The following is an 18,447-nucleotide window of genomic DNA, read 5'->3' as shown; positions in this document are numbered from 1 at the left end:
TAATAACGATTATTATAGAAAATATATGATTGGAAGGAGCAAATACAAAAACGTGCTGTCACACACACACACACACATAATTGGGAAGAATGATTGGCATTATGGGCAGGCGTTGTGACAAGCCGTAAACGCTACGGCAGATTCAATTACCGGCTGGAAACGACTGAACGCTACACGTAACACGCAGCACATAGACCACCAATCATCCAGCACAGCATATTTGTCCAGGGGAGTGCTAGAAAGAAAAAAAACATGGAATTTGGCTTGGCTCGATTATGGTTTTTGGCTTTTAAACAGCATGCTGAAATGCATGCCTCGACGGTAGTTCATTCGGCTACGCTCCATAGAGCGCCATCATAACCGTTTACAGCAGCGTAGCGTAAATCGCAAACATGCCCGGGAGAAAAACGAAATTGATGCCCAACAGTTTTTCCCCTCCCTAAGCGGTACCATTTCGCAATCTTACAATCGCTATAACGATACGAGATCGCTCCCATTTGGCAGCGAAACTCCTGGAACGGCAAACGCCCCTTAAACTACCATTGTAAATTATTTCACTTTTCAAGTGTGTGTGTGTGTCTATGACTAAAGGAAAGCATAGCAGGTGGCATAAACACTAATGGAAGGTTGTTGAGCCCATGTGGGTTCATCTTTCACCTTCTGCCTATCAGCCTAACGGCTCCCAAACATGCCATCGATCGACGTGTAGCGCTCTCCCGTAGTATTTGGTGGTCATTACGCTTGCTGTAACTTTTTGCCCTTGCTCTGTCGATGGCAGTCGAAAACGGTTCGATACATAACAGCGAACACAACACAGCCAGCAAAAATAACAGCAGCATGTTAGCGACTTAGCGCTCTGGCGGGCTCGTTCCACGGTACGCTCCCGTGGTCGTTCCTGATGTGATTTAAGATCAAATCGATGAAATAAATCACACGTCCATTACACACGCGCAGCTCCGCTCAGCAGTAGGTGGGTAGGTAGAAAGCGAAGTGGGGCGGTTTCCCTTGCCCTTTTACGCCCAAGGCACGACGCACTCCACCAAGCTACCGCTTCCGTCCGGTTCTAAATCACCCGCCGTGTCTTGGCCGTGATTTTTCGCCGAGGTTGAAATATTTCCTAAAATCAACTTGTCCATCCGGTGGGGCGGAGAACTTCATCAGCTCCAGCGTCCAGCGGCCATCGAACGGAATCCATTTGTCAAACGGTCCATCGGCGTACATCCACGGTTAAACTCTTCCGAACGAATTCCGCCCGTACCAGATAGCCTTTTGATTGATCGACAATCTGCGAGATTGATGGGAACGAAGGATAGACAGCGTCAGAGATGTGGCTTGTCCGCTTGTTCGGCCGTCCGTTTCGAAAGGTTCGTCGATTTGTCAACAATCGCACCGTACCAGTAGCAGCCGGCGTCGGTACGTGTTGGTGTTACGCGTAATCGCGTGCTAAAACGGGGAAGAAACGGACGAAGATAATCCACTTTCAATGCTCTCCGGCTAATGAACTAATCCTGCAATCCTTCTACGCGGAAAGTGGTTAGTCCCAACTCAGCTGTCACAGCTCGATGGAGGCTTTCGCACATTCAGTCGGTCGGTCGTCGGCCCGCTGTGTGACACTAGTTCCCCGTTCCTACGTTCGGCCTAACACCGTTTACAATGTAGCTTTGATGTTAGGAAAAACCAACCGGCCCACGGCAGACAGTATCAACCCCATTTTGTTCTGCACTAGCCATTTACAGCATTAAATATGCAAGTGGTTGTCTTACTGTAATGGGTACGGGTTTGCTACAGCGCACCCGGGAAGCATGTTGGGCTCAAAATGACTGTTTTGTACCGCAAAAGTGAAGCGCCAGCAGTGCCAGTGGCAGGTGAGGCTCGGGTACTTTCCCTTTGCCAGAGCCGAGGCAGACCCAGGCAGTGTACACGCTTAATTGCGGAGTAAATTTTTCATTAATATTTCATCTCACCGTAATTAGGTAAGTCGGTAATGGAGAACTACACTCGCTACTCGCTCGGTAGTAGGGCGGGCATGTGTATTCCACCAGCCTACACACAGCACCGGTACACCATCCACCAATCCACTACAGGCACGCCATGTCCCATGTCGCCCAACAACAAAGCCCCGAAACGGCTCGTAAATTGACTTATGAAAAGCTTTTAAGATGCGGTTCGGTTGTCGTTCCGATGTGAGTGAAATGATAAGAAAAGGAGGCGGCAGCGTCTTCGTGCGAATGCTTGCCCTCCGAGCCGAAGAAGGAAGCACCTTTGATAGGATCACCTGTCAGGGATGACCATCATGGTACGAGCCGTCCATCGCCCGGTCGGTCAGTACGCACAGTTGTGGGTAACTCAATTTTTAGATACCGCGTTTTGGGTTTCGCTGAAAAAAACACTTCATTTCCTTCCACCTTCCGGTGTGCAGTGTCCGGTGTAATGAAACCAAAATATTTTATCCAATTTCCTTATCGCACCGTCGCAGCACACCTTCCACGAATGAATGGTGACATAGAAGTTTTAAAGGGCAGGTTTTTTTTGTATTACGCCACATCGTTATAAATAGGCGAGGAAAAATAAACAAACCATGAGGCGGTGGTCACAGAAAGGAGACATAATGATGCATAGCCTCCGTAGTTGTGAAAGTATATAAATTCATAGAACTCTCCTGTGCACGTAAACCCAACGAAGTGACGTTGTCTCACCGCACAGCGTAATCGTTCGTTATCATTGCAGGGGGGGTTGACGTGCGTACGTGCGAGCAAAAAATACAACACAACAAGCATAAGCAAGTGCCAAATTCCAAGTGCCATTCTATGCGTATAATTCTTAAAGCCTAAAGCGCCAGCCCGCCGCCAACCTGACGGTGATGATGGTGCTGCCTCGTGATAGCCTGCCTGCAGGGGTAATTGAATTATTCACTTTCGCATCGCACGTTTCTCCTCCGCCAAAGCCGTTCCGGCGCTGTGTCCGTCTAGCGCCATCGTCGTCGCCGTCGCTCGAAGTGGCAGGAAAACGTGCAACGGCGCAACCGTCTCCCGCTGTCAGCAAACGGGGACACCCGGCGAGAAACGGCACCCAGCTTGACAGGGTTCTTCCATTTCAATAATTAACTTAGAAGTGTTTCGAGTGTTTCGGGTGACTCGGGGATTTTTTATTTTTTCGTGTACCGCCCCAATCTTCATTCTCCACTGCCTGGCCGTATTCACGACGGTGGTAAAGTATTGGTTATAAAATTAGATCCCGCAGCTTTCTCTCTCTCACTCTGTCTGTCTCTCTCCACGTATCCGGCAAAGTCTTAACGCCTCTGGCCCCACATACGCAATCGATCACATACACAGTCTACGCGCGCAGCGGCTTTTGCCCCGATCCCAATGATCGATTTTCCACTCGCGTGTACTCGCAAACAATCGAACGCACCTCGTGTGCGGTCCCGCTCCTGGGTTCGCGCCAAGAGTAATAAACAAAAACGCTGTGCTGAGAAAACGCTGGGGCCCCCGCGCAAGCCGATGCGCTTCCATATTGTATTCCCCCTTGTAATGTGTGCTATAACTTACAGGCGCTGTTGGAGGTGACGGAGGCGACGATGAGAACGACAAAGAGAAGGAAGAGGAGGCAGAGCGCGAACGCCAGGAGGCGATCCGTGAGGCCGAGGAGCGACGCAAGGAGAAGCACCGCAAGATGGAGGAGGAGCGGGAGAAGATGCGACAGGAAATCCGAGACAAAGTAAGTACCACCTACCCTCATGCTCTATCTCTCTCTCTTCCTTCACTGATTGTGACTTTTCAGTAATCAATATCGAAGTAAATCTTTATGTTATTCATCATCACCCTCCCGTAGTGTGTGCCTGTTTTTTTTTTATCTCGAGCTAACATCCCAAGGGGGTGAAAAGTCTTGATGGCATTAGACCCAACCCCTCTAGTTTCCTTTGGGACGGGAGAGCTTATTGATTTAAAGCAGAGACTGACAATCTGTAGCAAAATTAGCGCAGAGTGGATGAAGAATGTGTCACACGGGTGAAATAATGAAGTTGGGGAAAGGAGAATTGCATACATTTGAGCGTTAAAGCAGCCTGAATGTATGCAAATAAATTTTCGTTTTAGAGTGGTTTTAGCAGACTTTAAAGCACTTTAAAATGCAAGGTGCCTTTAAATTTCTTTCTTTTGTTACTAAATTTCCATCAAGTTGGTTCAAAATGAAGCATCCCTTAACTTTGAGGCTATCTCACAAGTTTCTGTTCAATCAACGTTTAATTATGCAAAAGCGTGCAACGGACAGGAGTTTTCAGTTTGCTTTTAGTGAACATAATACCTTCCTTTCAGAGTATTTTTTCCATCATTCACTCTAGCTCCAACGACCAATGCTAGAACCAATGCATCAACCACCGTGAACAACAACTTTTACAACCACTAAACTAATAAAACTTTGCTCACACTTGGCAGAATAATTATTCAAATGGTTAGCTTTCCCACACGTGTGCTTGCTATGAAGCACCACTGAGCGCTCGCTGTAGAAATAGTTAATTACTCCAAAGCCTTGCCAACTAGGTCACCGACCGGGACTGGTGGAAAGGTAGGAAAGAAAAATAAAAGCAGTTCTGCTCTTTTTTCTCACAACGGGGTAATATATCTTTACCTCCCAGCTCATGCTCACGGGCCGTCGTCGTGTTAGATTGTCGTAGCAAAAGCAAAAGAACTCATGACCGCGTTTGGCTAATTGCTAAAGCTTAGTACGAACTGAAGGTGACACACATACTACCTACTAATGGAGTCGTAAAAGGCTGGAGTCATTCGTTGGCGGTGTCTTGGCCTGCGATGGAATCGTAAAAGATGATGAAAATAAAGAGCAAATGTTTGTGGCCAGGGTTTCCTGCACACTGAAATCATACGCACGTTGATGGCTTGTAGGTTTGTATACGATAGGGTTTGGCCATTTTTTCTCTTAAAGTGTGCGTTTGTGGGTGAGATGACAAGCTATAAAATCAATATCGGCCGAGCTCTTACCCTTAGTGGTGGCAGTGCCTGCGAGTTGACCAGCTTTATGCTAACGAAGGCATTTTTTGTATACTTTCTCTTCACTTTTCTTTGCGTGCGTAAAGTTAAACCCCGTTCGCAAAAAAGACACTCTTTGATTTGTGCCACTGTCAGCAGTCGGAGCAGACGATGGGCGCTCCGAGCCCAACTGCTTACAACGGAGTACACAATCCAAGTGAATCACAAAGCTAACTGTAAAACTTCAAACTCTTCGTTTTTTTCTTCTTCTTCGACATCCCTATTGAAGCTAAGTGGATTGCTGTAAGAGGAAAAGCTTACACAAGAAGAATGTTGATCCTTTCTTGCGTGTCGCTGATCCAGCGTACATTCCAGCCATTGCGAACTACAAAGTTAAGACCAGCTTGCGTACAAGTAAATGTTTTATTTCTTTTGCTGTTTTTAACGAAAAGCTACGCAAAGAAGTTCAAACTTCCGACTATATTCATCGTTCCGTGCTTTGTATGTCTTTGGCCCATTGTAGAGTTTAGTGAGTTTGGCTTCTTGAGAAAAAGTGGACACAGTGGAAAAAAGAATGGAAAAATGGTTTGTAATACAGTGAAGCGTTTTTTTCACCTCCCTTGTGCATACTTTTTGTACGCTCGTTGACCTTCTGCAACTCATTTGCACAAAGATGAAGTTCTCTTTGCTTTACTTTCTTTCGCAACGCTTCCTGCATTGCCAAAGAGGTGCCGATGTTGTACAAACAAGGGGGAGAGGGGGGGGGGAGGGGGAAAGAGCAACAACAACAACAAAAATGCTTTTCTTCAAGACGACAAAAAGAGAAGAAAAACAGCACAGACACATTGTCGGACACCGGATGGTATGGAATTAAAATGAAAACCACCCCGAGCCCCGAGTGGAGTGGCAAGATGGAGGCGCGCGCCAGTGGAACCGTGTGGTCTTTCCGCTTTATCGCTGTACACACACTTTATTTACATGCAATTAAAAAGTTTCACTAACATTAATTTAGCATAAAAGACGTGCAGCACTCGGCAGCGGTGGCGGTGGTGGTGGTGGTGGAAGCAGTCGAACGACGAAGACGCCAACAATAAACCTCCGGACGGGTAGCAGATGGACTGAAAATGTGTAAACGAACGAACGAACGAACAGCCCTTGCGAGCCAGTGGTTCCAAAATGGCGTCAAATCTTGGCGCAGGATTTATGGACTTTTCCATTACAGTGACAAACAGTGTTGTTCGCTCCTTTTTTGCCTTTTTGCGTTCAGTCGACCTGGTGCTGGTCGTTCGTCCAAGTCGCCGTAACGAGTCGCTTATTAATGCTGCTAAATAAACGTCTCATAATTTGAGTGTTTTCGTAGCGGTTCTTTCGTAAATTATAGCTTACAGCAAAACTATCGACAAAACTTTCCTTACCCTTGGGGTTGGTAACAGTCAGCAATGTATGGAATGGATTTTTCCGTCCAGCCTGCCCATACTTCTTTGGCTCTTTGAAGCCGACGCTGCCCTTTTTCCCCTTTTCGGGCGGGTCCGATAAGCATCAGTCGCTACCCGCGTTGACCCACTTGATTAGGCCGCGTGTTTGATGGCTGCGTGCTGAAACGTTGCGTGCCTTTGTACCGTATACTTTCGACGCCTTATCAATGTCAAAATCTCACAGCCTTTGCATACGCGAGTATGCGCACCGATGGGGTTTTGCGATGGAGGTTTCGATAAAGTCTAAATAATTTGCACAGGACGTCACACCACATCCTGCTTGCTGAGTAATTATTAGTTCGGCCACTTTTTAAGGTTTGCCTTGCGTATCTATTGTTGTAAAGCTTGACGCCCGCTTACAAAACAAACGTATTCCCGTTGTAGCAAGCAAAGCTTAAAGCAAGCAGCTTCCTCCAGAGAAAAATGTATCCTTTTGTCACTTGTCAAAATATCACGTCACTCTTCTCACCCTCCAAAAAATGTACCCTTTCGTCGGAATTGTAGGCACACTTGCGCTCCATGCTTTCGTTACGGCACGTTTTAATAATGCAAATACTAATGACTAACGGCTGCAGGCGAGCGTGACTAAGCACTTAAACGTGTGCAACGAGTAGCGTAGCTGGCTGGCTAGCTGGCTGGCAGGCGCAAACTCTTGCCCGTCCGCTGGCGCCGGACACAAAGCTTATTATGGATTTGAATCTCTCCCCCTGACCGAATCCATGCATCTTTTTACCCTATGTTCTTTCCCTGTGTCTGTACATTACTGGCGACTGGATTTGCATGGCGTGAAGTTGATGAAGCTCAAAGTGCACTACTGCGAATGGTACGACCTTTCTTTGCCTCTTAAAATGTGCCGGAAAAAGAGTTTAGTGCACCATGGACATGGGCATAGTGGGCAGGATGTCTCGTGTACCTTTTTCGTTTCCGGACTGTTTGTAAAAACCCCTTGTGTGTAAGTCTGTGGCACTGTGTCGGTCACAATTAGTTACCTCTCACTCTCTCTCTCTCTCTTTCTCTATCTCTGTGTGTGTCCCTCTCTCTCTCTCTCTCTCTCTCTCTCACTCTTATCCCTCTTATGGGGTAAACTGAACCGAACCATACCGAGCAAACAGTGTAAAGTTAGTAAGCAGCTTTGCGACCACCACCAAACACCAACATTTTGCGTGTTTCGATGAGCTTCGCTTCCTCTTGGTGAGTCGCTTGGTTTCACCTTAGGGCGACCTCTACAGCAGCACACCAAACATTGTGTGCCCCACAACCGAAACAAAGCACCACCGGCACCTAGTAAACTGACCAACGACCATTGCAAGCACCATGCTGCTGATACGCAAGTTCACTCAACCGTACTAAGTCGAGTGGCGGGGCAGGGAAAGATTAGAGCACGCCATCGTTTGCGGTGCATTGGACTGTATGCACCGACACGAGTGCGCGCGCTCTCTTTCTCTCTCCCAATCGCTCTGATTGCGTTTTGCTGATGGGAAGGTGATGTACTGTAAAATTTTACACCTACTTAACGATTTTGGGCCGTTCCCGTTCCACTCGAGCGAGGGAACTTTCCCATTTGGTTCGCCCCTGGTCGGTCGTAAGCACACCGTCGTCCGACATTTTGGCAGCACGTGGGGCGAGTTTGTGGGGGTGGAGGCAATGTGGCAAGCAAAGTTTATCTGCTGGAAACTCCCGCTTTGCTTAACACACTCCATTGCACACCGAAGCGAATGGTGACGGCCGCCCCTGTTGGGATGCTCGGGAAAGAAGATATTTCGTCCGGATCTTGCTGCCGTGGCTGAAGCACCCTCGGGAGACTGGTCATCCTGTTGTGTTAGATAAGCCGAGCCTTACAGTATAATGCTCCCCCCCCCCCCCTCTCTCCTACATCGCTCCCCTTTGCCCATCTTTGATTGAAGTTGTGGCCAACTTGGTGTGTGTGTGTGTGTGTCCATTTTCCAGCTGAACGCATTTGAGTGCAGCTTGGTCCACTGAGACATTTAACAAAATCTTATCGTGGCAGTCCCGCACGCCCCAGGTGTGCTTACAAGTAGACGCTTATTTATGGCTCAAGAGCTTTCGTGATCTCCATTCGATTATGTCCTTCAGGGTGCCTTGGGGTGAACTTCCTACACACACACACACCATTGCCCCTTAAGAGCGTTTCGAAAGTCAAGCAACCTTGACTTGCCCGGCCACGTTCCATTCTGTCACCGCCTGTCTATGTACATTCTCATTTCCTTGTGACCTGCTCTCGCACTCCACTCCTCCTCACACGACCACGCATCTCTTCGGTATGGTTGTAAAAATTAATGACTAAACATTATCCTGGCTCAGCACCGGCCGGCGACCAGTCGACGACAACAGCCCTCGATGATCGCAACGCATGGCGACAAAGGTCTACCATTGGACGTTCCTCGCCGGTACGGCCGTTAGGCCGCTTTGCGTGCTGATGTGCTGGTGTACCCATCGGTTCCCACACTCTCTACCCACCCACCCACCGCTACCCATTACTGGTGGAGGAGGGGAAAAAAGTTCCTAATCAAATCACGTAACGAAAATAATCGTAGATTTGCCATCGTTTCGTAACAAACGCTCAAATGGTGGCTTTGCTTTCCTACTTTTACCGCCACAAACATCTGCGACCATGGGCAGGATAGAAATCCACCTCTCCCGCAGTAGGGTCACCACCACCTTGCGGAGTATATTGTTTTGCTTTTCTACTTCCTGCCACCAAAACCACAACAACGCACCATCCACCGCAGTACACTGGTGTACGCGCATTTTCCTATTCGATCGAACGATGATTATGGCCGTTGTTTGGCAGTGAGTGCTCGAGAACGTTGATTTTGTTATCTCAAGCAGCGTCTTTATGATTGTTACACAAGACGCTCTTCACTTACTGCACTTGCCACTAATCGTACGTAAATGGGAGCGCGATAAAGGTCACTCAGAGGGCAAAGCCGAGCTTATAACCAACAAGCCATGCTGTCAAAATTCGACATCTTGTTTGGCGAGTTTTTTTCTCCATTTTATGCTGACTTTGTAGAATCTTCGGGCACATCTAATTGCTATCACGGGAATGCTTATCCCTCCCGCATTGGGTCGATAAATTCAGCACTAATAGCCCCAACCGTATGTTGTAGCTTCTTCAAGAAAACATCAAAAGAACTGAACGGGTGCGGTGGCCCTTGGTGCCGTGTGGGTACCGGTGCCCGAGGTGGTTATGCTAAGAACTAAGCTTCAGTAAGTCGATTGTACCACAAAAGGTATCCATAACCGGGACCTGCACCGGTTGGTCTACCATTCTCTGGTACAACGGGGGACGGGCGGACCGGTTTCGATAGTTCGAGCGCATATCAACCGAACCCGTATCTCACACCCTCCAAACCATACCGCTGTAGACCCCTGTGAAGCCTTCGGGCGTACTTCCCGGAAGGAGATCGTACCAGGGTATGCGAGCTCGTGTGTGTGTGTGTGTTTATTTGTATGTATAAAACCGATCGGTACACGTACTCAACGATGCGTAGTATGGTATGCAAATGGAATTAAATTTACAATCCCCCTCGAGGCGTGCCTAGGTGCAGCTGACTGGCGGTGGGACGGAACGGAGTCGAAGGTCGATGAATGGACGGACGACCCCCGGACGGGCACCAGTGCAAACAAACTAATCGAAACGTTCGATCACAAAAACCTGAAGCCACATCAAACGATTGCGATAGAGAACTCTACAGGGGACGGCAGCCGTCAAAAGGGGGGAAGAGGAGATCGGTATTGATATTGCGAGCAAATATTTACTTTTCAAAATCGGATGCACTTTACAGATTTCCTTGAAACTATGCAAACATTGCAGCACTAACGTATCACAAGCAAAGGGCCACACCGTACGTCCCGAGTATTATACGTCCTGTTACAGATTGTTGCAGTTTTTTATACACACCGGCAATTGTACGGGCGGAAATGAAAGCGACCTCAATTATTATGTTACTCGAAGCAGCATTAAACCTTCCAACCATCCTCATTACCAACCATTTACTGCGATTTTCATCGCAAACTGATTGGCTGCTTAAACCCTTTTCACTACCCGCCGATAAGCTTACCGCTCTCGATCCTGCCGACCACAAACAACGGACCACGGGGAACGCTGTGAAAATCTCCCGGAAAGTTTGCAGCGGTTTGCGCTGTGTGGCGATGGCGAGAATGATTTTGAAGGATTTCCCTTTTGCAATCCTTCGTACCGGTTGGGTGGAAATTAAATTAGAAAAGGGTTTCATCAGACACTTGCAAAGCTTCTACAACGGTGCAGCGCTCCTCTGCGGAGCGCGTGGCATCAGTGGAAAACGGTTCCAAAACAGTTTCCCCTTGCCCGAACGAAACACGAGCAAATGTGCAAATGTGTCAGGCCGATGTAGTAGTAATTGTTTCTTAGTTATTTGTAGAAATGAATCGCTCACGCGCTCTCTCAGCCCGGTCTGTGAGTGAGTGGTGTAGATTATTTGGAATAACACGTATGAAGGAGGGCAGTTTTGGTTACAAAGCTACAACCATAACCAGGGGGCAAATGCTCTCCTTGGGATGTGTGATAATACAAAGTTGGAGTGAGCAAAACCTTGCTATTGTTAGGCTGGTTCGTAGAAATCCTCGTTAGGTGAATCAATGCCTGGAACCGGATTACTTTCCGGCTCGAGCTTTGGAGCGAATTTCTTCCAAATTTTGATCGCGTGCCAATGCGCAAGAAACAGGTACAAAATTCCTCTAAATTGTTGGGGGGTTAATCCGATCTTAGGCACATGAAAATAATCTGCCTTTTTTGTTGGTTCGCTTCTGCTCGGTAAACCCACAAGAGGGTGGTTTTCTTTGTTGCATTGTTCTTGCGGGAAATTCCTAATTAAAGATAATCTCATTTAATACAAGAGGATTTTTTGGGATCGTTTTTCGCTTACAATATTCTTCAATTTCTGCATAGTCGCAACGATGGTGATTATGGTCGTATTTTACTTTGCATCAAAAATACAGTAATACAGAGCTTTCTATACATTTCTACATTGTAAGTTGTATTTTTGTTATTTTTTAATAGTTGTTTTTACCTGACAATTTATTGTATCGAGCTCAAAATATACCACTCTGGCAACTTATATTGAATTAATCCTGCCAATCGTCAATAACAAGCATTAACGAGCATTACGCACCATCGTTCCCTGGGTGCAGCTGTTATCGGGGATTAAGAATGTCTCGATTGGTGCAATTGCTGCTGGTCTCTCGAACTCCCTTTCCCACGATATTTTTTCCTCTCTATTGAAAGTGATATTCTGCATTTTATTGCTAAAAATCGTATGTCGGGTAACCCCACTCGATCAGTGGAATATTTAAAATACATTTTTATTGAGAAAAGTACAATATTGTTCTATTTGTTGATTCATCAATTGAACTAAAAATAATAAGTTCTACATACTAATACAACGGTCGTTAAGCAATCATCAAATAAACCAAACCCATCACATCTGCTTTCATACTACAAACCCCGTGTAACTACTGTACACCCTTGTGGCAGTGCAGAAAAGTGCTCTAAATTAAATCAATAGTAGAGCCTATCTGGTGCCACTGGCATCCCGCCAATGGCGAACGGGGCAGCTGTCAAATGCAGCGATGAACGGCACGGATAAAGTACACAGCGAGTGTGGGCTCGAAGTCTATCCTAAATTGGCCTACATGATGTGCCTCGTTGGTAAATGCATTCCAGCGAAAGAGGGATGCTGGTTGAAATATCGTATGTGAAAACCCAATTTACACGCTATTCACTGGATGGTGTGTGTGTGAGCTTGCGTACGATGAATTGCTGTAAACTTCACAGTACATAAGAGCGGTGCTGGTTAGTTGCACCAAAAATACCAGTGGTCCTCTCTCGGTGGGGTGTGCTGGGTAGATTTCATTGCGGCTCGTAATTGCATCGAATCACTTTGCCATCGTACCCTTCCCAGCGGGATGTGTAATTTGCCTTGTCGGTCTGTGCCTGTTCTGTTGCAGGCGTTTAGAGTTTTGGGAAGCAAAGTGAAGTACATTTTTCCCCGCTTTCCGGATATCCTATTGGTAGGAATTTGGGCTGAAATTGATTAAGGATTACTGTTGGTGGGGGACCGTAGATTAGACAAGCCGGTCCAATTATATAGCCAGTGGTATGGTGAATTATTTTTACTGTCCGAAAATTCCATAAGTGGTTGATTTAATTAAACTTATTTCATTACACAATGTTTTTTTTTGTATACATCTGTATAAATCTGAAATAAATTTGTAGGTACTAGCAGAACATTTTTAAACATACACCACATCGCACACTCCCAAAGTAGTTCCAAGAAAAAGTGCGTCCCCGGCACGATACGCTGATGGTGGGACATATTTTTATCGTTTGCCTCATCACTTGTCAACGTAAATTAACTTAATTTAAACGCACAGAATGCTGTCAAATCAAAAGCTGCGCCCAAATTGTCTCCCAACCATTACTTTTCGAGCGAAGTAAGGCGGTTTTGTGCTTTCACAAGAACAAAGACTTGCCGCCGGTGCGTAAAAGGAAACGTACACTTATTACGTGCATGTTTCCGCACAGTTTACACAAAAAACACTCACACACACACTCTAAAAAAACGTACCATAACGTAAGAAAAGATAACGAACCCGTGGTAGAATGTGGTTAAGGTACGTTGAGCTGAATGACACGGAAAAAAGAAGAAAAGATAGATCAGCAACGTGTACGTAAATTAAATTTTCTCACCCATCATCCCCATGTAGGCTTTCTTTATTGCCCTACCAAAGCAGAGCTGGAGTCTGGTGGCACACAGCTAAATCAAAAACAAAGCAAAAAAAAGAAGCCGTCAGTCAAAGGCAGTGGCACGGAAACTGTTCCCCGTTCCGTTTAACCTGTCCCAAAACGCCCACTCTGGAGAGTTGTGCAGCTTGTTATGTGTTTTTCATATTTCACGTTTGCTCCGCATCTCCGACTCGTTGGGTTTTTAAAGGGTCGGGGTAAACTCAAACCCCGGACACCCCGGTTTCCGTCTTGATTTGCAAAGGTTAAAGTTGGCTTGATATTTTGGGGAAGTTGGACGCACATTTTGTTTCCATTACTTTGTACCGGCGAGCTTGAACGGGCGGGCCTTTGCGTTATTGTGAGTGAAGTTTGTTACAAAACTGTTAATTATATGTTCTGTTCCAATTCGCACACACGACACGATGTAGGTGGTGGTGCAAATTTGTCCGAGACTCTACTTTAATGTGTTATTTTCATCTCAATAGCACGCAATCACAATGGGTGTTGTGCAGATGAAAGTGCAAATTGAAGCGAATAATCAAACTTAATCGAACATGACGCCGGCATTTTGACGATGGCGTTAAAATTCAGAATAATCTCGCCAGTTTCCTATGCTGGAGTGATAGAAGTGAATAAAGAAAAAATGGTTTCACAGCCAGAGCAGGCATTATTTGGCTCTCGTGCTCTTGCTCGAAAGCCGCGCACCATTTTCGATCGGTCTGGTGGAATAAAAAGCTTGGATGGAATTTTATCGCCAATAGAGCGTTAAAATGATCGGAGAAAGCTTTTGTGTAAGCGGATGCCTCTGTTTTCTTTTAGTATAAATTGTGTAAAACATAAAACAAGCTTATTGAAGGTAAGAGTTATCGCTAGCCTTTCCTCTTCAAGCACGAAAGCTTTGATAACTATTTTTTCAACTTATCTCAATAATATAAGCTCTAAATAGCTCAAGTAAGTACCACTTACTCGTCGCTTTTGAAATCGTGTTAATTTACAAGTCAAGATTTTCTGCGAGTAATTGAGTTCCATTGTAAGGCATAGGTCAGGAAGCATTATCCGCTCGCAACAATACGCAACTAAAAAGCACTTCCTCACTCTGCCTAACAGCAAAGCTGAAAGTTTGATAAATGTTTTTGATAGCTCAATTGAAAGTTTACGCCACACGGCTGCTGATTGTGTGCAGCGGGCAAGCATCATCATCATGTCGCCAGAATTTATGGCCCAATAGCCATAATAATACCGTACTGCTCTCCCGCGCTGTGATACTTCCATCCGTGCTCTATTTCGATTGTGCTATTTGTTGGCCGCTGGTTGTGCTTTTACAGGGCCAACTTTATGCCGAGCCCCGGTCAAGTCAAGATCGTCGTTGATTAATGACTACGTACCGGGCGCGTTGGGCGAGTGGAATAAAACGAACGGAAATAGAAGGAAAATGTTGTGGTGGAGAAAAAAATATATATGAGCGAGACAAACAGAAAACGGGAAACGCTTCCCCCACTATACTGAGAAACAATTTCAATCCTCTTTTGTCTATCCTTTTTTGTTTTTTTTTTGTTTAGCCACGTGGTTTTGTAGACGGTTTGTATGAAAATTAGAATTAATGGTTGAATGGTACCCGGGCGAATGCTACCCTTGGGGGTACCGCACCGGAGCACAGGGGGGCTTGAGGGATGTGGGGACGAGTTTAATCAAAGAAATCAATTTCTCTGCTTTGCAGGCCAACAGAGAGAGTGAGAGAGAGAAAGAGATCATAAAGTACAAAATAAACCGAAGTAAAGCAAATGGAAATTGTCGGCAACGCCAATGAACGGTCACACCAGCCCCCCCCCGCGCAACGTGCTGATGCTGCATGGCATCATCTTCTCTTTTCATAGCATAAAACCATTCCATCATGATTAATAGAGGTGTAGAGGGTGGTGTACGCAACCTCGCCAAAAAGCACACGACCACCGTAGCACGGTACCGTTCCGAACCGTACCTGCAGCTGACTTCATCCATTTGCGAGCACTTTTTCATCCAATCAGTGTGAGAAAAAGTGAATACAACCTAACTGTACACCCAAAATTTTAATACGACACAACGAAAATAGACTTCATTTCCCATTCCGGGTGGACTGCCACAGCGGTTGCCGGAGCAAAAAAAAACCCCGAAACCACCCTGGCTCCGGATGCTTCGATACGTTATTTACAACCAAACACCTTGCGCCGGAACCGCGCTCTTGCTCACTCTCTCTCTCTCTCTCTCTCTCCTCTCTCTGTATATGAATATTTATCTCTCTCTATCTCCCCTCATGCCATGTAACCTTGGCATATCCGAAAATCGCCACGGATCGTTGAATAATTTATCGCAATCAAGCACAATTCGGTATCGGCTTCGGAGGCCTTTTGCCTTATCATATTCGTCGCTCGCTCGTCCGCCGTTAGCCCCACCCCTAGCTAATACCATTTGTCTTACCGAAGGGTAAGAAAATCACATCCCTTGTGCTTTTTTGTTTTTGTTTTTGGTTCTCTTCTTCCTATTTTCTCTAGCTTTTTGAAGGTTGTCTGGGCACGGTGCGAATGGTGGCGATAAATTATTCTACAGCATTACACCTTTTCCCCCCAGTAAGTTCAGGCGGGGTGCGCGTATTGGTGAGCGAGCTGTCGGTGTTTTAAATATGTAGCTGCCCTGTCCCCTGACCCCTGGGTGAAGCCTTTGCTTTTATGAGGACGAGCATTTTTATTTAAGAAAAAAAAAGTATTATGTTGCTTTCGACCACCCCCCGGGCAGCGGAGACCGTACACCAAGCGAACCGTTTTATGTTGTGATAATAACGCAGCAATAACCGTAAAAAAGCGAACCCCATAAAGCAATGTAAATTACAAAACTTTACGCAGCGCTTTGATAATGCCGGTGCCCTCAAAACAAAACCCGCCCGGTCGCTCGATGGACACACAATACTCTCTGCGTGCCTTTGACTGATAAAAGGATAATTTCTCTTTTAGCATAAAACGCTGCAACACGACAGTTCGCGACATTCCTCATTTTCATTGCTATCATTGTAACCTTTCTTGTGTTACGGAACCCTCAAAATGTGCAAGACAAATTATCTTGAATCTTTCTAGCTGTATTCTTTGCAAAGCTTTTCCTCAAAGCACTAACATGCTTTAATAAGCAATATCATCGATAAGGGAGATGTTTGTTTAGACAACGACTACCTCGAAACCAACGGCTAAAGAGCAAAACGCATCCTACCTAGCTTTGCAAACCTTGCTCTCAGCGCGCTGGTTGGCTCGTACGTTCGCGATCCCCAACCCGGAATGCGTCCCATCGGGATCGTTTAAGGTTAACTTTGCAATATTTTACCACGCTTACAAGCCACATTCGCATGTCGAAGTACATTAATTTTACTTACCTGTACACAGCCTCGCACAGTAACGTAGTACCGGGTTGTTTCCTTCGTCCTTCGGTCGCTCGTATTACTCCGGGATCGCGACTGTGCTTGTGCTGTGCAGCCGTACCGCAAAGGCAACGCAATGGTTTGTAATAAAGGACAGCCTTTGTTTTACGCTGTCCATTTTCATCAACGCTTTCTCCGCTGCTGCTGCAGTGCTGCCCATTAAAGTGGGTTGGTTGGTTTGGTTTTTTTCACTTTCGACCGTTCTTACGTTACTTGTACATTAACGCCCACCCAGGTTGGGGTTTCTTCCTGTACTTACGCCGTGTTTGTTTGTGTGTATGTTTATGTGTGAACAACATTTGTAGCAACGATTCTCTGTTTTGTAAACTTTTTTAAAGTATTTTTCTTTTCGTTGCTATTCCCTTGTTTTGCTTCCTTCTTTATGCGGCTCTCCGTGTGCCCTGTTCCTCCTGGTGAAGAACTGTGCTGTATTATCGTTTGGGTTTGCCGCACCTTTTTGTTTTTTCCCTTAAACTTTCGTTTGCTTTAAATTTTTGTTTCCATTCAGTGCAAAACAAAAAGTGAAAGTTTAAAGTGAAAGTTACTGCAACGGAACTGGCGGAACGAAATAGAGACAGCAACAGTGCGCCTTCAGTGTGATGGTATCTGCCAGAATGTAGAGAGAAAAACGAAAACGACAAGTTGTAAAAGTTCTCATCCAAAGCAGCCACAGTACGAGTATGAGAGAGAAAGGTGTTTTGTGTTTCTCGTGTATGCCTACGCGTGGGATTAAATTGACTCTAGTAGGGAGTCCTTTTATACGAGCGACTCCCTAACGGAGTCAGATTGATTCCGGTAGTGCACCTGTCCACAGCAAGCATCGTAAATCTGGTGTGTAATGTTCGATGATTTTTGGTTTTCTTGCTTGTTTGTTTGTTTTTGATGTTTTTGTTTTGCATACCATGCATTGGCACTTTGATTTTCGATAAATATTTAGTTATTTAGTTAATATTTAGTTTTACAAAACCAACAACACACGCAGTGAAAATACAGCTACAAACTGCAATATTCAAACTCAATTATATCGTAATGGTTTTTGATTGAAATGAGCTCCACATAAACATAGATAATATTCTCCCACTTCTCACGCGGGGTCCTAATGGAGCCGCATGGTCTTTGCGGTGGAGACGCCCAGTGATTTTCACATACGGTAAAGGAGACGCCCGGTGTTTCAAAGCCAAACATAGATGGTTTACGTTGCTGCTACACATCCATACGCCGCACGCACAACGCATAAATTTTATGATGATGAGCTTTATTGATGGGATCCGGAAGACATAATAGGCCTAATTTTATCCTACCTTTCATCCGCCCGGTACCTTTGAGCGTTCCTTTTCTGCCCCACCCATCTGTGCCCGTGCGTTACCTCCGAAAGCTCAATTACGCAAGAGTTTTATCTGCGACGTAAAACAGCGCATCACGGTAATCCACCAAACTTTTGCTCGCACGTTTTACGCTAACGCTTCGGTCAATCTTATTATCTCACATTATTCATTACATTACTTGCGGCAGTACTTAGGGCACATGTTTGCCTTTAAAGGTCATGCCACGGTGAATTTGTGATGATGGGACATACCTTCCCCATCGTAAAACATTCGCCCGCAAACCCGCCATTTAGCAGACAACGACTGCCAAGACATCTTGATTAACGGAGCAGCTCTCACACGGCTGGCGGCTGTCATGATGGGCAAGATTGGGGGATGTCTTGGAAAGAAAGCATTATCATGCTGAGTAATGATGCACAATTTTGTATTTGTTAAATAT

At 45.7% G+C, this 18,447-nt stretch overlaps 1 protein-coding gene across 15 annotated transcripts in view; it reads left to right on the top strand.

The window, feature by feature from the left end:
- The window catches only part of LOC120951782 (complexin), a 167,251-nt gene that overhangs the window by 129,683 nt on the left and 19,121 nt on the right, over nucleotides 1-18,447 (top strand). For 13 of the 15 annotated variants that reach the window (XM_040370696.2, XM_040370689.2, XM_040370697.2 and 10 more), the window contains one exon: nucleotides 3,551-3,717. In XM_040370696.2, the coding sequence (XP_040226630.1) occupies nucleotides 3,551-3,717 (167 nt within the window). The remainder of the gene's footprint in view (nucleotides 1-3,550; nucleotides 3,718-18,447) is intronic. The other 2 variants (XM_040370700.2, XM_040370705.2) reach the window with 1 other exon arrangement.

This window comes from Anopheles coluzzii, chromosome 2, assembly GCF_943734685.1.
Source record: "Anopheles coluzzii chromosome 2, AcolN3, whole genome shotgun sequence".
Taxonomy (NCBI): domain Eukaryota; kingdom Metazoa; phylum Arthropoda; class Insecta; order Diptera; family Culicidae; genus Anopheles; species Anopheles coluzzii.
The sequence above is the reverse complement of the archived record's forward strand: the minus strand, read 5'-3'. Positions and strand labels throughout refer to the sequence as shown.